The following is a 16187-nucleotide window of genomic DNA, read 5'->3' as shown; positions in this document are numbered from 1 at the left end:
AATGGTTGTGAAAAACCAAACCTCAAAAAAAATTACTTTAATTCCAACCTAACAGCGCCAGGTGCAATGTCTGGGGACAGACTCTGGGTACAATGCTGTGTGGCGACCACTCACTCACACACGGCTCAGAGAAGGCCCCCAAGGGGGACTTACCTTCAAGGGGTTGAGCCAAGGGGGGGAGGGGTGGCTCCAAAACGGGGGCAGGGGCAGGCATGGGGGAAAGGTGCTACTTCTTGGCAAAGGAGATCTTCATGGCGTTGTTCTGGGTGATCTTGAAGCCCTGTAGGGCATCGCGAGCGGCCCCTGCCTGCACCTCATTGTCAAACTCCACAAAGGCGATGTCGTGCCGCCCAGGGACCAGCCGGACCTCCTTGAAGCCAGGGAACCTGAGAGAAAGGCGGGACCGACCTTAGGGATTCAGACACACCACCCATCACCACATTTTTCCTAATACTTAAAACATCATATAAAGTAGGACATAAACCACTGTTCTCAATAGGGGACAATTCTTCCCCACAGGGGATATTTGACAACGCCTCGAGATATTTTTGGTTGTCACACGGAGGGCAGTAGTGCTACTGGAAAGAGGCCAAAGATTTTGCAAAACATAACACACAAGACAGCTCCTGGTAACAAAGAATGATCTACTCCCAAACAAACATACACATAGTGCTGAGTCGAAAAGGGAAGTGCATACAATATAAGCATACAGTTTAAAGAATCATTTTAACACAAATCCCACGCAACCACCACCCAGCCTAACCAGTGCTCCATGATGTCTTGCCATTGTCTGCCATACACCTTGCATATCTCCATTTGAGAAACTGTAGAAATGAGGCCCCGACCGTGGGCCTCTCCCCACTGGAGGAAGCATGCCCTGGCCACCGCGGCCCTCCCCACCACAATCCCCACAGGCTGTGGGCCCAGGCACAGCACCCCCTTTTCCACCTCTGGTCACCACCCAACAGACTCAGAGCTCTGTCAGCAGAGTTCTGAGGCTTGTCCCTTCGGTGAAACCGCCCAGCCACAGGCCCCACTCACTGGTTGAAAAGCATAGACAGCATGAGCTCATTGGTCTCTTCTGGCAGGTTGGTGAGGAACAAGATGTGATTTGGTGGATTTTCTGAGAGCTGCAGGGAGGGAGGGGAACCCATGAGTGCAGGAGCCATGAGTCTAGAGTGGGGGATCCCTAAATTTGCCCTCCTGCTCTCCCTCCCTCACCGTGTTTGAATTCTTTCTAGCCTAACACCCCCTGAACACTGGATGTTGATGTCCATCTGGCCACACCCTACACCTACCCCTGCCCCACCCAGCTGCAAGCTACAAGAGGGCAGAGGGTTTTGATTTGGTCACTCCTATCACTAGAGCCTAGAACAGGCCTGGTACATAAGCAGGTAATCAAGAGTGCACAGAACACATCTCAGTGCTGGCTGCCACTCCAGCCTCACCCTGACCTTCCAAATTCCCTCCAACAAACATGCCAATTCCTCTCCTGCCCCAAGACCCTACCCCACTGCTATGTCCTCATCACTCAGGGCACTCTGCTCCAATATCACCTCCTCAGAGGCCTGTCCCTTCCCCCCGACTTAGAGAGACCCCATCAGTCCCTTTCCATTCCCACATTCTGACTGTATGTGGTTCTTCACACTAGAATGAGAGGTCTAAGACAGCAGGCGCTGGATCTGTTCTGTTTCCCGTTCCATCCACAGGGCCTAGCACTTACCGGCTGGGCAGGAGGCATCTGTCCCGGCATGAGCTGCTGCGGGGGCATGGCCCCTGGAGGGATCTGGCCGGGTGCGAGGCCTGGCGGTGGGATCATGCCAGGGGGAGGCATGTAGGGAGGTTGGCCTGGCATGTGGTGCATGATGCGTGGCGCCTGGGTCATCGGTGGCATGCCCTGCAGAGAGAGAGGGATTATGGTGTCAGTAGGAGACAGTGAGGAGAAAAGGACATTAGAGGAAACCCAGGGCATGGGAGACAGTGAAACATAGACAGAAATACCCACGCCTAGAAAGAGGGCCAGAAAGGTACTCAGAGGCAAAGGACACTCAAGAAACAGACTCAGGGTCAAGGGCATGTTAAATGAAAAAGTAGAAAAGAAATTTAAGATAGAAAAATTATAGTCAGTATGACCAAACTTTGCTTACAGATGTATAAAAAGAAAAAAGGCTGGAAAAAATAAAAATGTTAGCAATTGTTAACTCAAAAGGGGTGGAGATATTTGTTATAATTAGAGTATGATAATTCTGCTTCTAAAAATAAACTTTTACAAAAAGTAATCAAAAAAACACACTCAGAGATCCGAAAAAGAGAGAAGAAAAAAAAAAAAAACAGTGGAAGACAGAAGATAGAATAGGACAGTCAGAAGATGCAGGAAGAAAAGGGAAGGGCCGCGATGAGAAGGTAACAGTCTGACAGCACACACACCCGTGCACGGGGGATTTAGGAGGTACAAGAGTTGGAATCAGTTTGAAGAGTCAAACAGGGACAGAAAGCTAAGAGGGGATCAGGATAACAATGGGCGAGACAAACAGGTATGTGGATGCCCTCACTGACTCCAGAGTGCCTGATGACTTGGCAGGACAATTCCAGCACAGCCTAGTCAGAAAGGCTAACATGGAAACACACGCTAATAAGTGGGTCTCATTCACCTATCTGTTCTTTTATAGTATGCGCTTTTTGTATCTTGTTTAGGAAAAAGGAGGTTTCTAGTTTTCATGCCATCACCAAGATCATTAAGAAGACACTGGTCTGTTTCTTCTGGAGTCTTTATTGTTTTAGCTATCACATTCAGGTCTGTGATTTATCTCCAACTAGCTTTTATTTAGTGGCTGAGGTAGGACTAATGTTTATTTTTTTTTCTTCCCCTTACAGATATCCAATTAGACCAGCACCAATGACTGGGAACAAAGTCCTCTCCCCACGGACCTGCAGTGGTACCATTATCATAAATCACACGTGTAACCAAGCACGTGTGGACCTGAGTGTGGACTCTCTGGCCTGTCCCACTGGTCTCTACCCTTCTGCCCACACATCATCTTGATTCTTGTAGCTTTATTTACTTATTAATTTTTTAAAGAGATACTGGGGATTGAACCTGAGACCTCATACATGGGAAGCAGGTGCTCAACCACTGAGCTATACCAGCTCCCCGATTTTTGTAGCTTTAGAAAGTGTCTCGGCACCTGAAAGTGCAAGTTCTCAGCTTTGTTCTCTTCTGCCTCCACTTCGCTTTTTTTACAAACATGTTAGAAATAGCCTGCCAATTTCCACAAAAATACCAGCTGGCATTTTGATGGGATTGCACTGAAACAGATCCATTTAGAAAGAACTGATATCATAACTGATATCCATTTGTTTAGGTCTTCTCTGATCTCTCAGCAGCAAATGTTTTGTTGTCTCAGTGTAGAGCTTTCCCACACCTTTTGATGGTTTTACTAAGTGCTACTGCAAACTACTTTTTTTGTTTGTTTTTTTGTTTGCAAACAGTATTTTTTAACTTGAATTTTACTTGTTGCTAGTCTATAGAAATTGACTTTTTCATGACTATAGCAGTTTGATATTATTGATGAATTCCAAAAAGAAATACTGGATTATTTTGTAATCTGATCTGTACCTGGGCATGACTGATTTAAGATTAGGGAGTTGAGTCCCCGTGCCTTGGTGCGTGGGGACTCACAGATAAAAGGCATGGCAAAGAACAGAGTTGAGGGTTTCTGATGTTGGAGTTCGATGCGAAGTCTTAAGCTGGAGCTCTAGGGAAAGACAGCCTTTGGCCTGAGCGTCTACAGCTGACCTTGTGAAGGAAACAGAGGAGCTGAGCACAGAGGAACCCAGGAAGCCTGAACCCTCACAGCTGTCAGCAGCCATCTTGCTCCAACATGAGGAAATGGACTTTGGTAAGGAAAGTAACTTACACTTTATGGCCTGGTAACTGTAAGCTCCTATCCCAGGTAAATACCCTTCATAACACCCAGTAGATTTCTGGTATTTTGTATCAGCGCCCCTTTGGATGACTAATACAATGATGTATTCAGGAACCATACTAAATTCATTTATTAATTCTAACAGTTGTTTTGGATTTTTGTAGTCTACTGAATTTTTTACATATACACTGACTTACAAAATGCACAGATAGGTAAAATCAGGGTCAAGAGGACATAGAAATGAAGAGAATGAGCCACAAAGAGAGAAATTTCCTGAGAAATACGCAGACAGGGAACAGGCATTTCAGAGTAAAGATCATCCAAGTGGTCAACCCCAGACAAGGACACAAGCTCTACAAAGAAATGGAAGGCAGAAGTCTGAATCCCCAGACGAACTCCCCCCATTGTGCCCCCAAGCCAAGCCATGAGTCTAAGGAAGGCCTGGTGGCAGGAGGGACGTTTTCTCTGGCTTACCGGGACAGGACCCTGGACGGCCCCCACCACGGGGGCGGCTGCTCCCCCCTGCACAGCCTTCTTGGCAGATGGGGTCTCCTGGCTCTTTGGCTTCCTCTTCTCTCGCTTGCGGTCCCTCTCCACGAAGGTGCCCTTCATCTTGGCAATGATATCCGAGTCAGTCTTGGCATACTGGATTCGCTACAGAACAGAGAGCACAAAGGTAAAGAATGTGAACTTTTGAGCCAAATTGCCTGGGTTGAAAATCAGATCTCCCCAGGAGCTTGTGAGGAACATTATGGAAATCACTTGGTTTCAATCTTCTCACCTGTAAAATGGGGAATGGGATATTACCCACTTTAAAGGATTGTTGTGAAGGCTAAATGAATTAAAGTGCTCAGAGTACCTGGCATGTAGTATAAGTGCTCAGTAAGAGAGCCGATGGCATTTTAAAGGCCAAGGGGAGAGGCCTGTGGAGATGCCAGGATAGGAGGGCTAGGCAGGAGACTCTTCAGTTACATAAGAACAGTCAGTTTTTTACCTGGTAATCACCAGGCCCCATTCTAGGCTCTGGGGGCCCTGCAGTGAGAAAAACAGATAGATGTCCTCGTGGAGCTTATTCAGGAAGGGAGGAAAAGAAACTAGGTAAAAAATGAACTGGAGGGAAGCAGTTGGGTGCCTACCTCCCATATGGGAGGTCCCAGGTTCAGTTCCCAGTGCCTCCTAAAGAAGATGAGCAAACCTGAGCATGATGGAGTTGGACTCACATGTGACCTTACTACACATGCCTCTTCTGTCAGTTTTACTGAACCTGTGGTTGGCACTGGGTTTGGTGTATACTCAGGAGACTTGAATCTCTGGACTGGTCATGTGCCAGCTGGGCCCTGAGCCTCAGCAGAGTTGCAACTCCTACCCTATGGTTCATTGGACTTACCCAGGTCAGCTAACAGGAAGGTGAAGATGGTCAACCATCACACCAGGGAACCAAGAGTGCCTACAACTGCAAGCAAGAGAATCGCATCTATCAGTCATGTGGAATCTAAGCCCCGCTTGATTTAAAGGTGGAGTGGATATCACCATCTCGGGAGGTCACAGGATGGAGGAATAAAATAGGAATGAGTGTGGACTTACTGGTATTCTACTAAACAACTACTGTGACTCTAGCAATGGAAGAAATTGTATCACTGATGTGGAGACAGCGACCATGGGCGTTGCTGAGGGCAGGGAGAGGGAAGAAGAGGTATGATATGGGGGCATTTTTGGGACTTGGAGTTGTCCTAAATGATCCTGCAGGGTCAGAAGCTGGACATTATATATCCTGCCATAACCCACTAAATGGACTGGGGGAGAGTATAAACTACAATGTAAACTATATAGTCCATGCATTTGCAGCAGTGCTCCAAAAGGTATTCACTAAATGCAATGAATGTGCCACAGTGATGGAAGAGGTTGTTGATGTGGGAGGATGGGGGGGTTGTGCATGGGAACCTTTTATGTTTTTTAATGTAACATTTTTGTGATCTATGTATCTTTAAAAAAAAAAAAAGACAAAAAATAAGTACATATATATTTTTTTAAAAAGACAATGAGCGCACAACAAACAGAGCAGACAGTGAGCACAGATGACAAAGTGGGGGGAAAGAAATAAAATAAATCTTAAAAAAAAAGAGAGAGAGAACTGGAGGAGGGTTTGACCTGTTGGGAAGAATTGAAATTGAGAGGGTGGCCAGTAGAGGCCTCTCTGAGGTGACATTTGTACAGACAGATGGAGGGAGGGGGCCAGCCCTGTGGGTATCTGGAGAAAAAGCATTCTAGCCAAGGGAAGAGCCATGAAGACCTGCGCCTCAACAGTGTGCTCAAGGAATAGCAGGATGAGGAGGCCAATGTGGATGAGAGGGAGGGAAGAGACCAGGGCAGACAGGCAACAACGGAGTTTGCAGACCGCAGCAAGGACTTCAGGTTTTCCTGGGAAAGCCAGGAGCCATGGAGTTATGAGTGTGGTACGGAGATGGCTCGTGGGGCACAGGGCCAGAAGGAGGGGGTGAGCAGGGTGCTGCCAAGGTCCTAGCAAAGAACGGTCAGCGGCAGTGGGGGAGTGAAGTGGGCAGACACTGGTTATGTTCTGGAGATAGAGTTGATAGGACTTCCCAACAGAATCTACTTGTAGCTAAGTATTTGATATGGCCCAAACAGAGATTTGGGGGAAGGGGGAGAATATGCATAAAATTTATGGTTTTCACAACTAAAAAGCCTATTCCTAGCTATTCATAAAGATAGCTGGAAGATGGCGACTTGGCTGGAGCCACTAAGCAGTGCCCTCCCCAGGCAGACATGAATGCACTCCAGGCTACCACGGTCTCCATGTGTCCATCCCACATGGAGATAACCTGCCTGGGACCTTCAGACACCAAGACTTGCTGTCACCTCCCCAAGCTAGTAGATTCAGGGAGGCAGATTCCAATCCACTGAAACCCTTGAAACGGATTGGGGAACAAGGGAAAAGGCCCAGAGAACCAAAGATGCCTGCCAGCAATATGCCAAAAATGCTAGGATAGAGCAGAGACTTGAGCCAATTCCCTCCCACAAACAACCCATCCCTCCCTCCCATCCCCATCCCTGCCCTGGTCCTGCCCATTCCCTCCGGCCTGGGAGCCTGACCCGGCTTCACCTTAACGGCTGGACCCTGGTCTCCCTCCTCTTACCCACCTTCCACCCAGTGGCTAAAGGCATCTCCCTAAATCCTAACAAGGCTCCCAAGCACCCTTGGGATCAACTACACTTTCAGGACTACTAAACCTGAATCTGACATAGTCTCTGGGCCATCTCAGCCAAAAGAACTTGACCCACTTGCCCAATTACATAGGCTGTTGGAAATCTTGGGACTTTGGTCCATATCGTGCCTCTGCCTAAAAACTCTTTGCCCTCTCTGCCCCAGTAAACTCGTCTCTTCCTTCAAGATTCAGCTCATTCAGAAAGCCTTCCCTGAACCTCCAGACTAGGTTAGGTGCCTCCATAAGCTCCCACACCCACACCCAGAACCCGCAAACACCCTCCACACCACAATGCTCACCATAGGCTTATCGTAGAAGGGGAAACCCTGCATGGAACGCAGGGCATTGGTGGCACTGCTGACCTCCTTGAAGATGACAAAGGCCTGGCCCCTCATCTTCAGGCTCCGAGACACGAGGATATCCAGGATCTGGCCAAACTGGGAGAAGATGGCGTACAAGGACTTCTTCAACTCTGCAGTGGGGGAAGAAAAGACCCACCAGTGACCAGAGGCCTGGGTGCCACGCCCTAGGGCTTGAGCTCCTGTTTTCAGAGAAGTGTAGCCCAGACAGGAAAACATCAGCCAAATGACAGAGCACCCAGGATGCCATGGTAACCCCCTTCAGGGCCCAACAACAACACCAGCACCGGCCACAAAGCACTCAAGAGCCCAGTGCAAGGGAAGTAGACTTGGCTCAACGGATAGAGCGTCCGCCTACCATGAACGTGGGAGGTCCATGGTTCAAACTCAAGGCCTCCTTGACCCATGTGGAGCTGGCCCACGCACAGTGCTGATGTGTGCAAGGAGTGCCCTGCCATGCAGGGGTGTCCCCTGCATAGGGGAGCCCCCCGCACAAGGAGTGCGCCCCGTAAGGAGAGCCGCCCAGCACGAAAGAAAGTGCAGCCTGCCCAAGAATGGCGCCGCAGACACGGAGAGCTGACACAACAAAAAGAGACACAGATTCCTGGTGCCACTGAAAGAATAGAAGCCGACAAAAAAGAACACACAGCAAATGGACAGAGAAAACAGACAACTGGGGTGGGAGGTGAGGGAGAGAAATAAAAATATATCTTTAAAAAAAAAAAAGAGCCCAGTGCACTCCCTGGGAAGAGGACCAGCATCCGGCCCACAGGGTGACTATGAAAAAAAGGAGCTCAGACACACAAAGGGCTTAGACCAGCTCCTGAAACATAGTAAAGCTCAATAAATGTAAGCGCTTTTTCTCATTTTCACTGGCACCCTGGGACAGGCCTTGTGATCTGGCCCTGGATGACTTCTTCAACCTCACCTTCCATCTCAATCTTGTCTCTCCTGCCACACCAACCTCACAGGCCTTCCTGAGGCCCATTCACACTGCTTCTACCTCAGAACCTCTGCCCCAAGACTTGCCCAACTGCCTCCTTCCAGTTACCTAGGTCTCAGGAGAACTGCCATCACCTCAGAGAGGCCTTCCCTGACCACTCTGTCTAAATGCTGCCCCCTCGGTCACTCTCCCTCCTGCCCTTACCTATTTGCTTTTCCTTCAGGACTTTTTCCACATCCTGACATCTGTTTACTTGTATCCAGCTCTCCCTCTGGAAGAATAAACCTGTCTTGTTTACCATGATAGCCTCAGGCCTAATGCAGACTCCCTCACACAAAATCTCCAATTGCTTTCCCGAAATAACTTGACTAAATTCTCACAACACCATGACTTAGCAACTACAACCCTCTCAATTTTACCAATATGGAAATAGGCCTGAGAGGAGGGCACTGTGGGGAAGGCACAGCAAAGCAAACCAGGACCCAAGTCCATCCAGACACAGTGCCACAAAAAAAGCACAAGCAAACTGTCTCACCTGACCTGAGAGGATTTGAGCTACAGAAAGGAAGGACCTGTCCTCCCACCCAGGCCAGACAAAGAGGACAATTATGCAAACAAGGTAGCTGAGCTGAAGAGGGTTGATGAAAGAGATATGAAGGGAAGAAGAAAATGTGTGGTATGGGAGGGGGGAATGTGGGGAGGAAGCAAGCAAAGGTATTTTGAAGCAATTAGCCCAAAATTCTTTTGTGACATTTCTGGTTTTAACTCTCCATCATCTATTCCATGAACCTCATTCAGCCGTCTGTCATTTCACTGGACTTTGGACTCTCCACAGCCTCCAGCCTCCCATTTTGCTCACTCCAGTTCATGCTCCACAGATATGAGTTTTTCACAGCTGACACGTCTCTTGCCTGGCTCTCCAACGCCCTCAGGACAAAGTTCAATGCCTCATATGGCCCACAAGGTCCCTGGGCCAGCCATGCACTGCACATGGGAAGCTTCACCATGATGCACAGGCCTCCAAGGCCCCCAACACACAAAATTATTTGTAGTTCACAGGCCGCCCAGGCTTCCTTTTGGCCCTAGGCACTTGCACAAACTGATCCCAGTGAGGAACACCCTTCTCTTTTATCAGACATATATGATCCTTCCTCTACCTGAAAGGTTTTTCCGAAATGTCTCCTTCCCTAAGTAGCTAAGTTAATCTCTGGCATATAGAACTTCACATTTTCTCCCCAAACCCTTCCAGTTTTCCCCTCTTCCAGTCCCAGCCAACATTCCATTCCCAAATAGTTAAAAGGCGATCCTTGGGAACTGGCTGTGAACTGGTGATTGATCAGTAAATCGTGTAACTGCACTCTTAAGAACCTTCCCCAGTTACAAAGACATGCATTATAAAAGACCTCTCTCATTTTGCTGGAGTCAGAAAAAGCTCCCACCACCGGGGATGAGGACCACAGGTTAAGCCCCCTAAATAAATGCTCATTACTCGCCAAGCTGGACTTGTCCAAGTCTTTTTTTTTTAGCCTGAAATATCTCTATCAGTTCAGCTGTCCCTGCCATATTTGGGACAGAACCCCTCTAGACACCCCATCCCAGCCCTGACCACTCTGGGCTACACCCATCAGTCTAGGCCCCTGTCCTGTAACTGCTTGATGACAGGTCAGTCTCTCCCACTTTACTGTGGCTCCATGAGGAGCCAGGGCTGTCTCAGTAACTGGTATGTCCCCAGAACTGCCCAAGCACAATGCTCTAAATGCCTATGCAGAGTTTACATTTCTTATTGTTTTCCTAAAACAACAATTTTATTGGTATTTTCAAATTTAATCCTAGCAAGGTCCTTTGGTTTTCTTGACCATCCTCTTGAGGTACTAAGAACTAATGTAAGGGAAGTGGATTTGGCTCAACTGATAGAGTATCCCCTACCATATGGGAGGCCCAGGTTCAAATCCAGGGCCTCCTGACCCGTGTGGTGAGCTGGCCCATGTGCAGTGCTGATGTGTGCAAGGAGTGCCATGCAACGCAGGGGTATACCCCACATAGGGGAGCCCCACGTGCAATGAGTGCACCCCTGCAAGGAGAGCCGCCTCACACAAAGAAAGTGCAGCTTGCCCAGGAGCAGCACTGTACACATTGAGAGCTGACGGAGCAAGATGACACAACAAAAAGAGACACAGATTCCCAGTGCCACTGACAAGAATGCAAGAGGACACAGAAGAACACACAGCAAATGGACACAGAGAGCAGACAACGGGGGAAAGGGGGGAAGAAAGGAGAGAGAAATAAATAAAAAATAAATCTTAGGGAAGCGGACTTGGCCCAGTGGTTAGGGCGTCCATCTACCACATGGGAGGTCCAAGGTTCAAACCCAGGGCCTCCTTCACCCGTGCGGAGCTGGCCCATGCGCAGTGCTGATGCGTGCAAGAAGTGCCATGCCACACAGGGGTGTCCCCCGCGTAGGGAAGCCCCACGTGCAAGGAGTGTGCCCTGTAAGGAGAGCTGGCCAGCGCGAAAGAAGTGCAACCTGCCCAGGAATGGTGCCGCACACACAGAGAGCTGACACAAGATGACACAACAAAAAGAAACACAGATTCCCGTGCCGCTGACAACAGAAGCGGACAAAGAACATGCAGCAAACTGACACAGAAAACAGACAAAAGGGGCAGGGGGAAGGGAGAAAAATAAATAAATAAATCTTTAAAAAAAAAAAAGAGGAATGTAAAAGAGAAAAAGAAGGAAAAAAAACCCCTAATGTTAATCCAGCCGTAATGGCCAGATACCATTAGAAAAACAAAACAAAAAACCACACTGAATGGATGTTTAGCCAATTTAATCTTTACAACATTCACACAAAGACAGTATTAGGAATGTGCCCAGTTTTCTACTACCAAAAATGAGGTTCAATAAAGTTGATAACTTGCTCAAGAAAGTGGAAAAGTCTGTCTGACTTCAAAAAGCGAGTTCTTAAGCAGAACTCTACCCTAGTGGCCTCAACTACTTTTCTTGCTCTTTGACCTCAGGCAGGTCACTTCACCATCTACTCTCAATTTCCTAATGGAAATAAAATATAGCTCCTCCCTGGCAGGGCTGTGAAAACTAAATGTACCCAAGATTGATACAAAAGTGCACAGATCAACACCAGATACAGAGGTAGTCATCATCATCGCACATTTTCATTGTGGACCAATTACTGAGAACAGGACAGTGAAAAAGCCAGCCCTGGAGCCCACAGACCAATGGAGAGAAAGGCCTGTCCGCAGACAGTGAGAGCCCAGAGGGATCAGGGCCTGCTGGAGGATGTCCAGGGACTACAGGAAGTCAGAGGCAGGCATGTGAGGAGGGGGTAGGGCTCCAGGGAAGGCTTCCTGGAGGGGTCCTGTGAGCTGAAACCCGAATGACCAGCAACAATGACCAGGTGAGGAGGCAAGCGTAAGACGAACTAAGGAAGTATTAAAGACAGAGGGCAGCACGTGCAAAGGCCCAAGGATTAATTTGCAACAGCTTGAGGGAGCAGAGGCTTTAGGAAGAGAAAGTGAATAGCAAAGGGGCCAGCTCGTAAAGGACAGACTGCAGTCTGGCCTAGCCCGAAAACTTACCATCCTTTTTGATCTTCTCGTTGAGGTTGTTGATATAAATAGTGTGGTTGGGGCGGGTCTCGGGAACTGCCATGGAGTGAGGTGCCAAGGATGGGCTGAAAAAAGGAAAAAGGTGATTTCAGCCCTAGATGTCTGCAAATCCTTTGTATAGAGCTGGCACTACGATAGGCTACTCAGGGATCTTCCGTCCACAAGGATGTCAAGAAAGGCGGGAGGCACGGCGGAAGCAACAAAGCGTAGGTAAGGCTCGGATTCTCCTCCTCGCGTGGTGAGGAGATTCACGAGACACTACGAGCCCCAGGATGCTTTACGCGACCCGGCAGGCGGAGCATCCTAAGTAGCGAGTCCCATTGGCTCACGCGCCCAAAGGGCGGCGCGGGAAGAAAGACCCGGAGTTAAGAACCAGTTACGGTAGGGGGAACCAGTGTGGGGCGTTCTGACCTCGCGCAGCAAGAAATAGTTTCCTCAGATGGGGCGCGGAAAGGGCCAGGTCCAAGCGCTCTGCCAGCCCGGCGCCCAAGACAGCCTTGCGCCCGAGTATACGCACCAACAGGGCCGCAGCTCCCTCAAGTGATACCTACTTCTTTCCTTGAGGCTCAACTACCAGGTTTCCTTTCCTGGCCCCGCCTTTGCCTTTCTAGAAACCAATCCCCACGCAGAAACTCGGTAGCCTGGCCAATCAGAGTGAGTCTTACTCATGGGCCCAAATCCTGCCAATCCAAACGACACTTATGTTCCCGCCTCGAGTCAAAAACCCGCCCCAATCCCTGCATTCCCGCCCATCTCCTGCTGCGCCCGGACCTATGGGCCAATCAGTGAAGGCCGCACTTTTTGCCAATCGGGACGCGGCTCGCTTTGCAGTCTCTTCCGGAGGCGCCTTAGGAGGCCTAGCGTCTGGGTCTCCTCTACGCCACCGCGTATTTTCTGCCACGTGATCGCGAAAAGGGCGGGCACAAATCTACAGTACGCCCGTGATGTGGTAAAGGTAGTGTGCGGCGGCCACCATTTTGCAGGGGTGGTTGAGCGTTTCTTCCGGAGTCTTCGGTGTCTCGGGGTTGTGTCTCTCGCCGGCCTCTGACTTCTGAACTTACCCTAACCCGTAGGCGTTTCCTGTTGTTGATTCCCGACCTTCTCCAAAACGGCCATTTTCCTTGCCAGGTGTCTTTTTCGACCTTCTGACCCCTGGCTCGAAGGTCAGCTGGAAGATTTCGAACTTGGACCTGGGATGCCCGCAGACAGAACCGAAATTCCCCCATTTTTTAACGCTTAAGTCCCTATATCCCACCCTTTAGGCCTCACATCGTACGTTTGAACGTCCATGTCCCTAAATTGAATCCTGAGGTTTTCAAATGCCCCGGTGTAAAAGTTAACCTAATTTGACCCTAAGCTTTGCCCCAGCCCACAAGTCTGAGATTCCAGGTTCAAGGGTTAACTAAACCCGAGATCCCTCAGGACCTTGGTCAACCTTCCCTGCTCCCAGGATTCCAAATCTTAGCCCTAGTTCTTTCAGACCCACGGCTCAGCCCCCAAATCCTCTGACTGGACTCTCCAACTTCAAAATCCTCTGAGACTAACCCGTTTTTGGACAATCCTTCCCTTTTCCATTTGCGATCTCCGGGCCCTCCTGTGTAACCCAAAATGACTTCTCCATGCTCTACTCCCCTAGAGCACCCTGTCTCTCAAAGTGCCCTTGCCCCTAAGGCCGTCATCATGCCACCTCTTCCCCAAACCCTGAGTCCTTCAGAGTCAGATTTTTCACCCCATCCCTTGAGCCTCCAGATCCTTATCCCTCCACCACCCCCACCACCCCCTCCACCCCCTATCAAGGGGACAGCACCCCCTCACGTCTTCGGCATGGAAAAGAGCCAGCTCCTGAAGGAGGCCTTGGAGAAGGCAGGCCCGGTCCCCAGGGGCAGAGAGGACATCAAGAGGCTCCTGAAGCTCCACAAGGACCGGTAGGGTCTCCATTCCCTTCTCCACCCACCCAAGATCTCTCTGGGCCACCTGCCTCCAGATCACTTCAGCCATCTCCTTTTGAGGTTTCCCATTTCCTCAAGGTCAGATAACCTAACTGGTTCAGTCCCCTGCTTATGTTGCTGGATTTTCTCTAGGTTCTTGGTAAAGCTACAAAAAATGAATTTTAAGTGCAAGGCAGTTTAATTAGGGCAGTAATTTATTCAGGAAGGGAGAGAAGAGAAATGGGAGAAAGTAACAGGTTATGGGTCCCAGGTAGAGAGAAAAGGGGCTGAAAAGAGATTAAAAGGGCTGAATGATTTAGACTACAAGTCCCCATTACAGATTACAAATCCCCAGGTTTCCTTGTGTGCTGATCCAGGCAAGGGGAAAAAAGGTAAGACTAGGGCTCCAATAGGGCAAGGGAAAACCGGAAAAAGGAAGAAGGGCAATTTAGCTTCCACACTTGCTTTTTAAACCATTAATTATTCTGCCCCTTTCCTAATGTAGGGGGAAGAATCCCAGTTGTTTGCTGTTTTGATTGGTTACCCCACCTCTGAATCCCCGGGGAAGGCCCATTGATAAGAGGCCCCTTGAGAATATCCAGGACTTCTCTTTGATTCAGGAGAAAATCCAATTCTGACTGGGGGTTCTCTCAAGGTTCTTCCAGCAGCCATCTTGTAAGGTATCCATGGCCACCTGTTTAATGGTGGTGGTTTTCTGCCAGGTTCCAGATTTGTCTCGTTGTTCCCTAGCTAGACTGCTTTACTTAGACCCCTTCAGTGGTGCTCTTCCTCCAAAAGTAAAGAATGCTGCCCACACAAGCGCCTAATCCAGTGGGGGAGATGGACAGTCCAGGGTGGCCAGGGCTTGATGAGAGAACCCAGAGTGGGTGCTTCACTCAGCCTAGGCGTCAGGGAGGACTACCTGGAGAAGGAGACCCCTGACTGCTGTAGAGGAAGTTATGCAGCAGCCCAGGTTAAACCAGGTCTTGCTGTTTTCAAGGAACTGCAGCTCTTCCTTAAAGCAACTCAGAAAGTAGCAAAGATGGAGTTGCAAAGGTAGGCGGGAGCCAGATCACACAGGGCCTGGTGGGCCCCGTGAAGGAGGTCGGACTCTGTCCTGAGGGCGCTGGGAAGTCGTGGGAGGGCCTTGTGCAAGGAACGAGGCTGCCTGTGGGGAATGGATTGGAGGGAGTGAGACTGGAGCACCCAGGGACCCAGGCCAGAGCAGAGGTGGGGAGAGAGAAGAGGCCAGAAGGACCCAGTTTCAAGATTGTTTGGCTGAGGGCAAGGGGAAGAAGTGATTTACCCCAACTCACAGGAGAAACTTCATGCCCTCTGGACAAATATATCTTCCCTAAATGCCCCAACCGTGGTGAGGCTCATTTAACATAAATAACCAGCCAGCATTAGTTTGTGTCAGACATTGTGCAAAGTGATTTTGTTGTTTGTTGCTTGTTGTTTTGATTTTCTGGGTGGTTTTTCTTAAGTTTTTATTTTGGAATAATTTCAGACAACAGCAAAATTGTAAAGATAATGCATAAACAATTGAGAGAACTCCAGTATACCCCCGCCCATATACCCGTTTTTACCAACTTTTAACATTTTGCCACATTTATTATATCACTCTATCTGTCCATGTATTTTTTTTTAAAGAATGGCTTTTTATTTTAAGATTTATTTTTTTATTTATTTCTCTCCCCTTTCCCCCCTCCCCTCCCCAGTTGTCTGTTCTCTGTGTCCATTCACTGTATGTTCTTCTGTGACCGCTTCTGTCCTTATCGGCGACACTGGGAATCTGTGTTTCTTTTTGTTGCATCATCTTGTTGCATCAGCTCTCCGTGTGTGCGGCGCCATTCTTGGGCAGGCTGCACTTTTTTGTGCTGGGCGGCTCTCCTTACGGGGCGCACTCCTTGCGCGTGGGGCTCCCCTACGCGGGGGACACCCCTGTGTGTCACGGCACTCCTTGCGTGCATCAGCACTGCACGTGGGCCAGCTCCACACGGGTCAAGGAGGCCCGGGGTTTGAACTGCGGACCTCCCATGTGGGGGGTGGACACCCTATCCATTGGGTCGAGTCCGCTTCCCTGTCCATGTATTTTCTAAACATTTGAGCGTGGGTTGTGTACATCATGCTCCTTGAAGACTTGATGCTTGCATGTACATTTCCTAAGAACAAGGATAG

General features: G+C 49.2%; 2 protein-coding genes across 10 annotated transcripts in view; one reads left to right on the top strand and one right to left on the bottom strand.

Annotated features, from left to right (window-relative positions):
- Nucleotides 1-5: 5 nt before the first annotated feature.
- Nucleotides 6-12669, bottom strand: SNRPA (small nuclear ribonucleoprotein polypeptide A). 3 transcript variants are annotated; one of them, XM_058280279.2, is made up of 7 exons: nt 12490-12669; nt 12049-12143; nt 7450-7622; nt 4401-4580; nt 1724-1897; nt 1042-1130; nt 6-386 (listed from the first exon to the last, which is right to left on the bottom strand). In XM_058280279.2, the coding sequence occupies exons 2-7, from the start codon at nt 12119-12121 to the stop codon at nt 227-229; spliced, it is 849 nt and encodes a 282-aa protein (XP_058136262.1). In that variant the 5' UTR covers nt 12122-12143; nt 12490-12669; the 3' UTR covers nt 6-226. The 3 variants fall into 3 exon arrangements, with proteins under 3 accessions (XP_058136262.1, XP_058136263.1, XP_071065375.1); XM_058280280.1 differs by having other exon boundaries at nt 12596-12656; XM_071209274.1 differs by having other exon boundaries at nt 12630-12648.
- Nucleotides 11763-16187, top strand: part of ACTMAP (actin maturation protease) — a 14190-nt gene continuing 9765 nt past the window's right edge. For 4 of the 7 annotated variants that reach the window (XR_188206.4, XR_009181583.2, XM_004458977.4 and 1 more), the window contains exon 1: nt 13040-14003. Coding sequence is in view for 5 of the 7 variants with exons in the window: in XM_004458977.4 (XP_004459034.1) it covers nt 13687-14003 (317 nt within the window). In the remaining 2 variants the exon portion in view is untranslated. The other 3 variants (XM_023588924.3, XM_058280278.1, XM_023588923.3) reach the window with 3 other exon arrangements.

The sequence above is a fragment of the Dasypus novemcinctus genome, chromosome 18 (genome assembly GCF_030445035.2).
Source record: "Dasypus novemcinctus isolate mDasNov1 chromosome 18, mDasNov1.1.hap2, whole genome shotgun sequence".
Classification (NCBI taxonomy): domain Eukaryota; kingdom Metazoa; phylum Chordata; class Mammalia; order Cingulata; family Dasypodidae; genus Dasypus; species Dasypus novemcinctus.
Note: the sequence above shows the minus strand (reverse complement) of the source record. Positions and strands in the feature narration are given on the sequence as shown.

What these genes read in the sequence shown, in the direction of transcription:
- SNRPA (XM_058280279.2), bottom strand. Translation starts at nt 12,121, where the DNA reads ATGGCAGTTCCCGAGACCCGCCCCAACCACACTATTTATATCAACAAC. An exon ending in CGAGAAGATCAAAAAGGATG is followed by an intron (nt 7,623 to 12,048) that starts GTAAGTTTTCGG and finishes CCCCCACTGCAG; the next exon opens with AGTTGAAGAAGTCCTTGTAC. An exon ending in CCTTCTACGATAAGCCTATG is followed by an intron (nt 4,581 to 7,449) that starts GTGAGCATTGTG and finishes TCTGTTCTGTAG; the next exon opens with CGAATCCAGTATGCCAAGAC.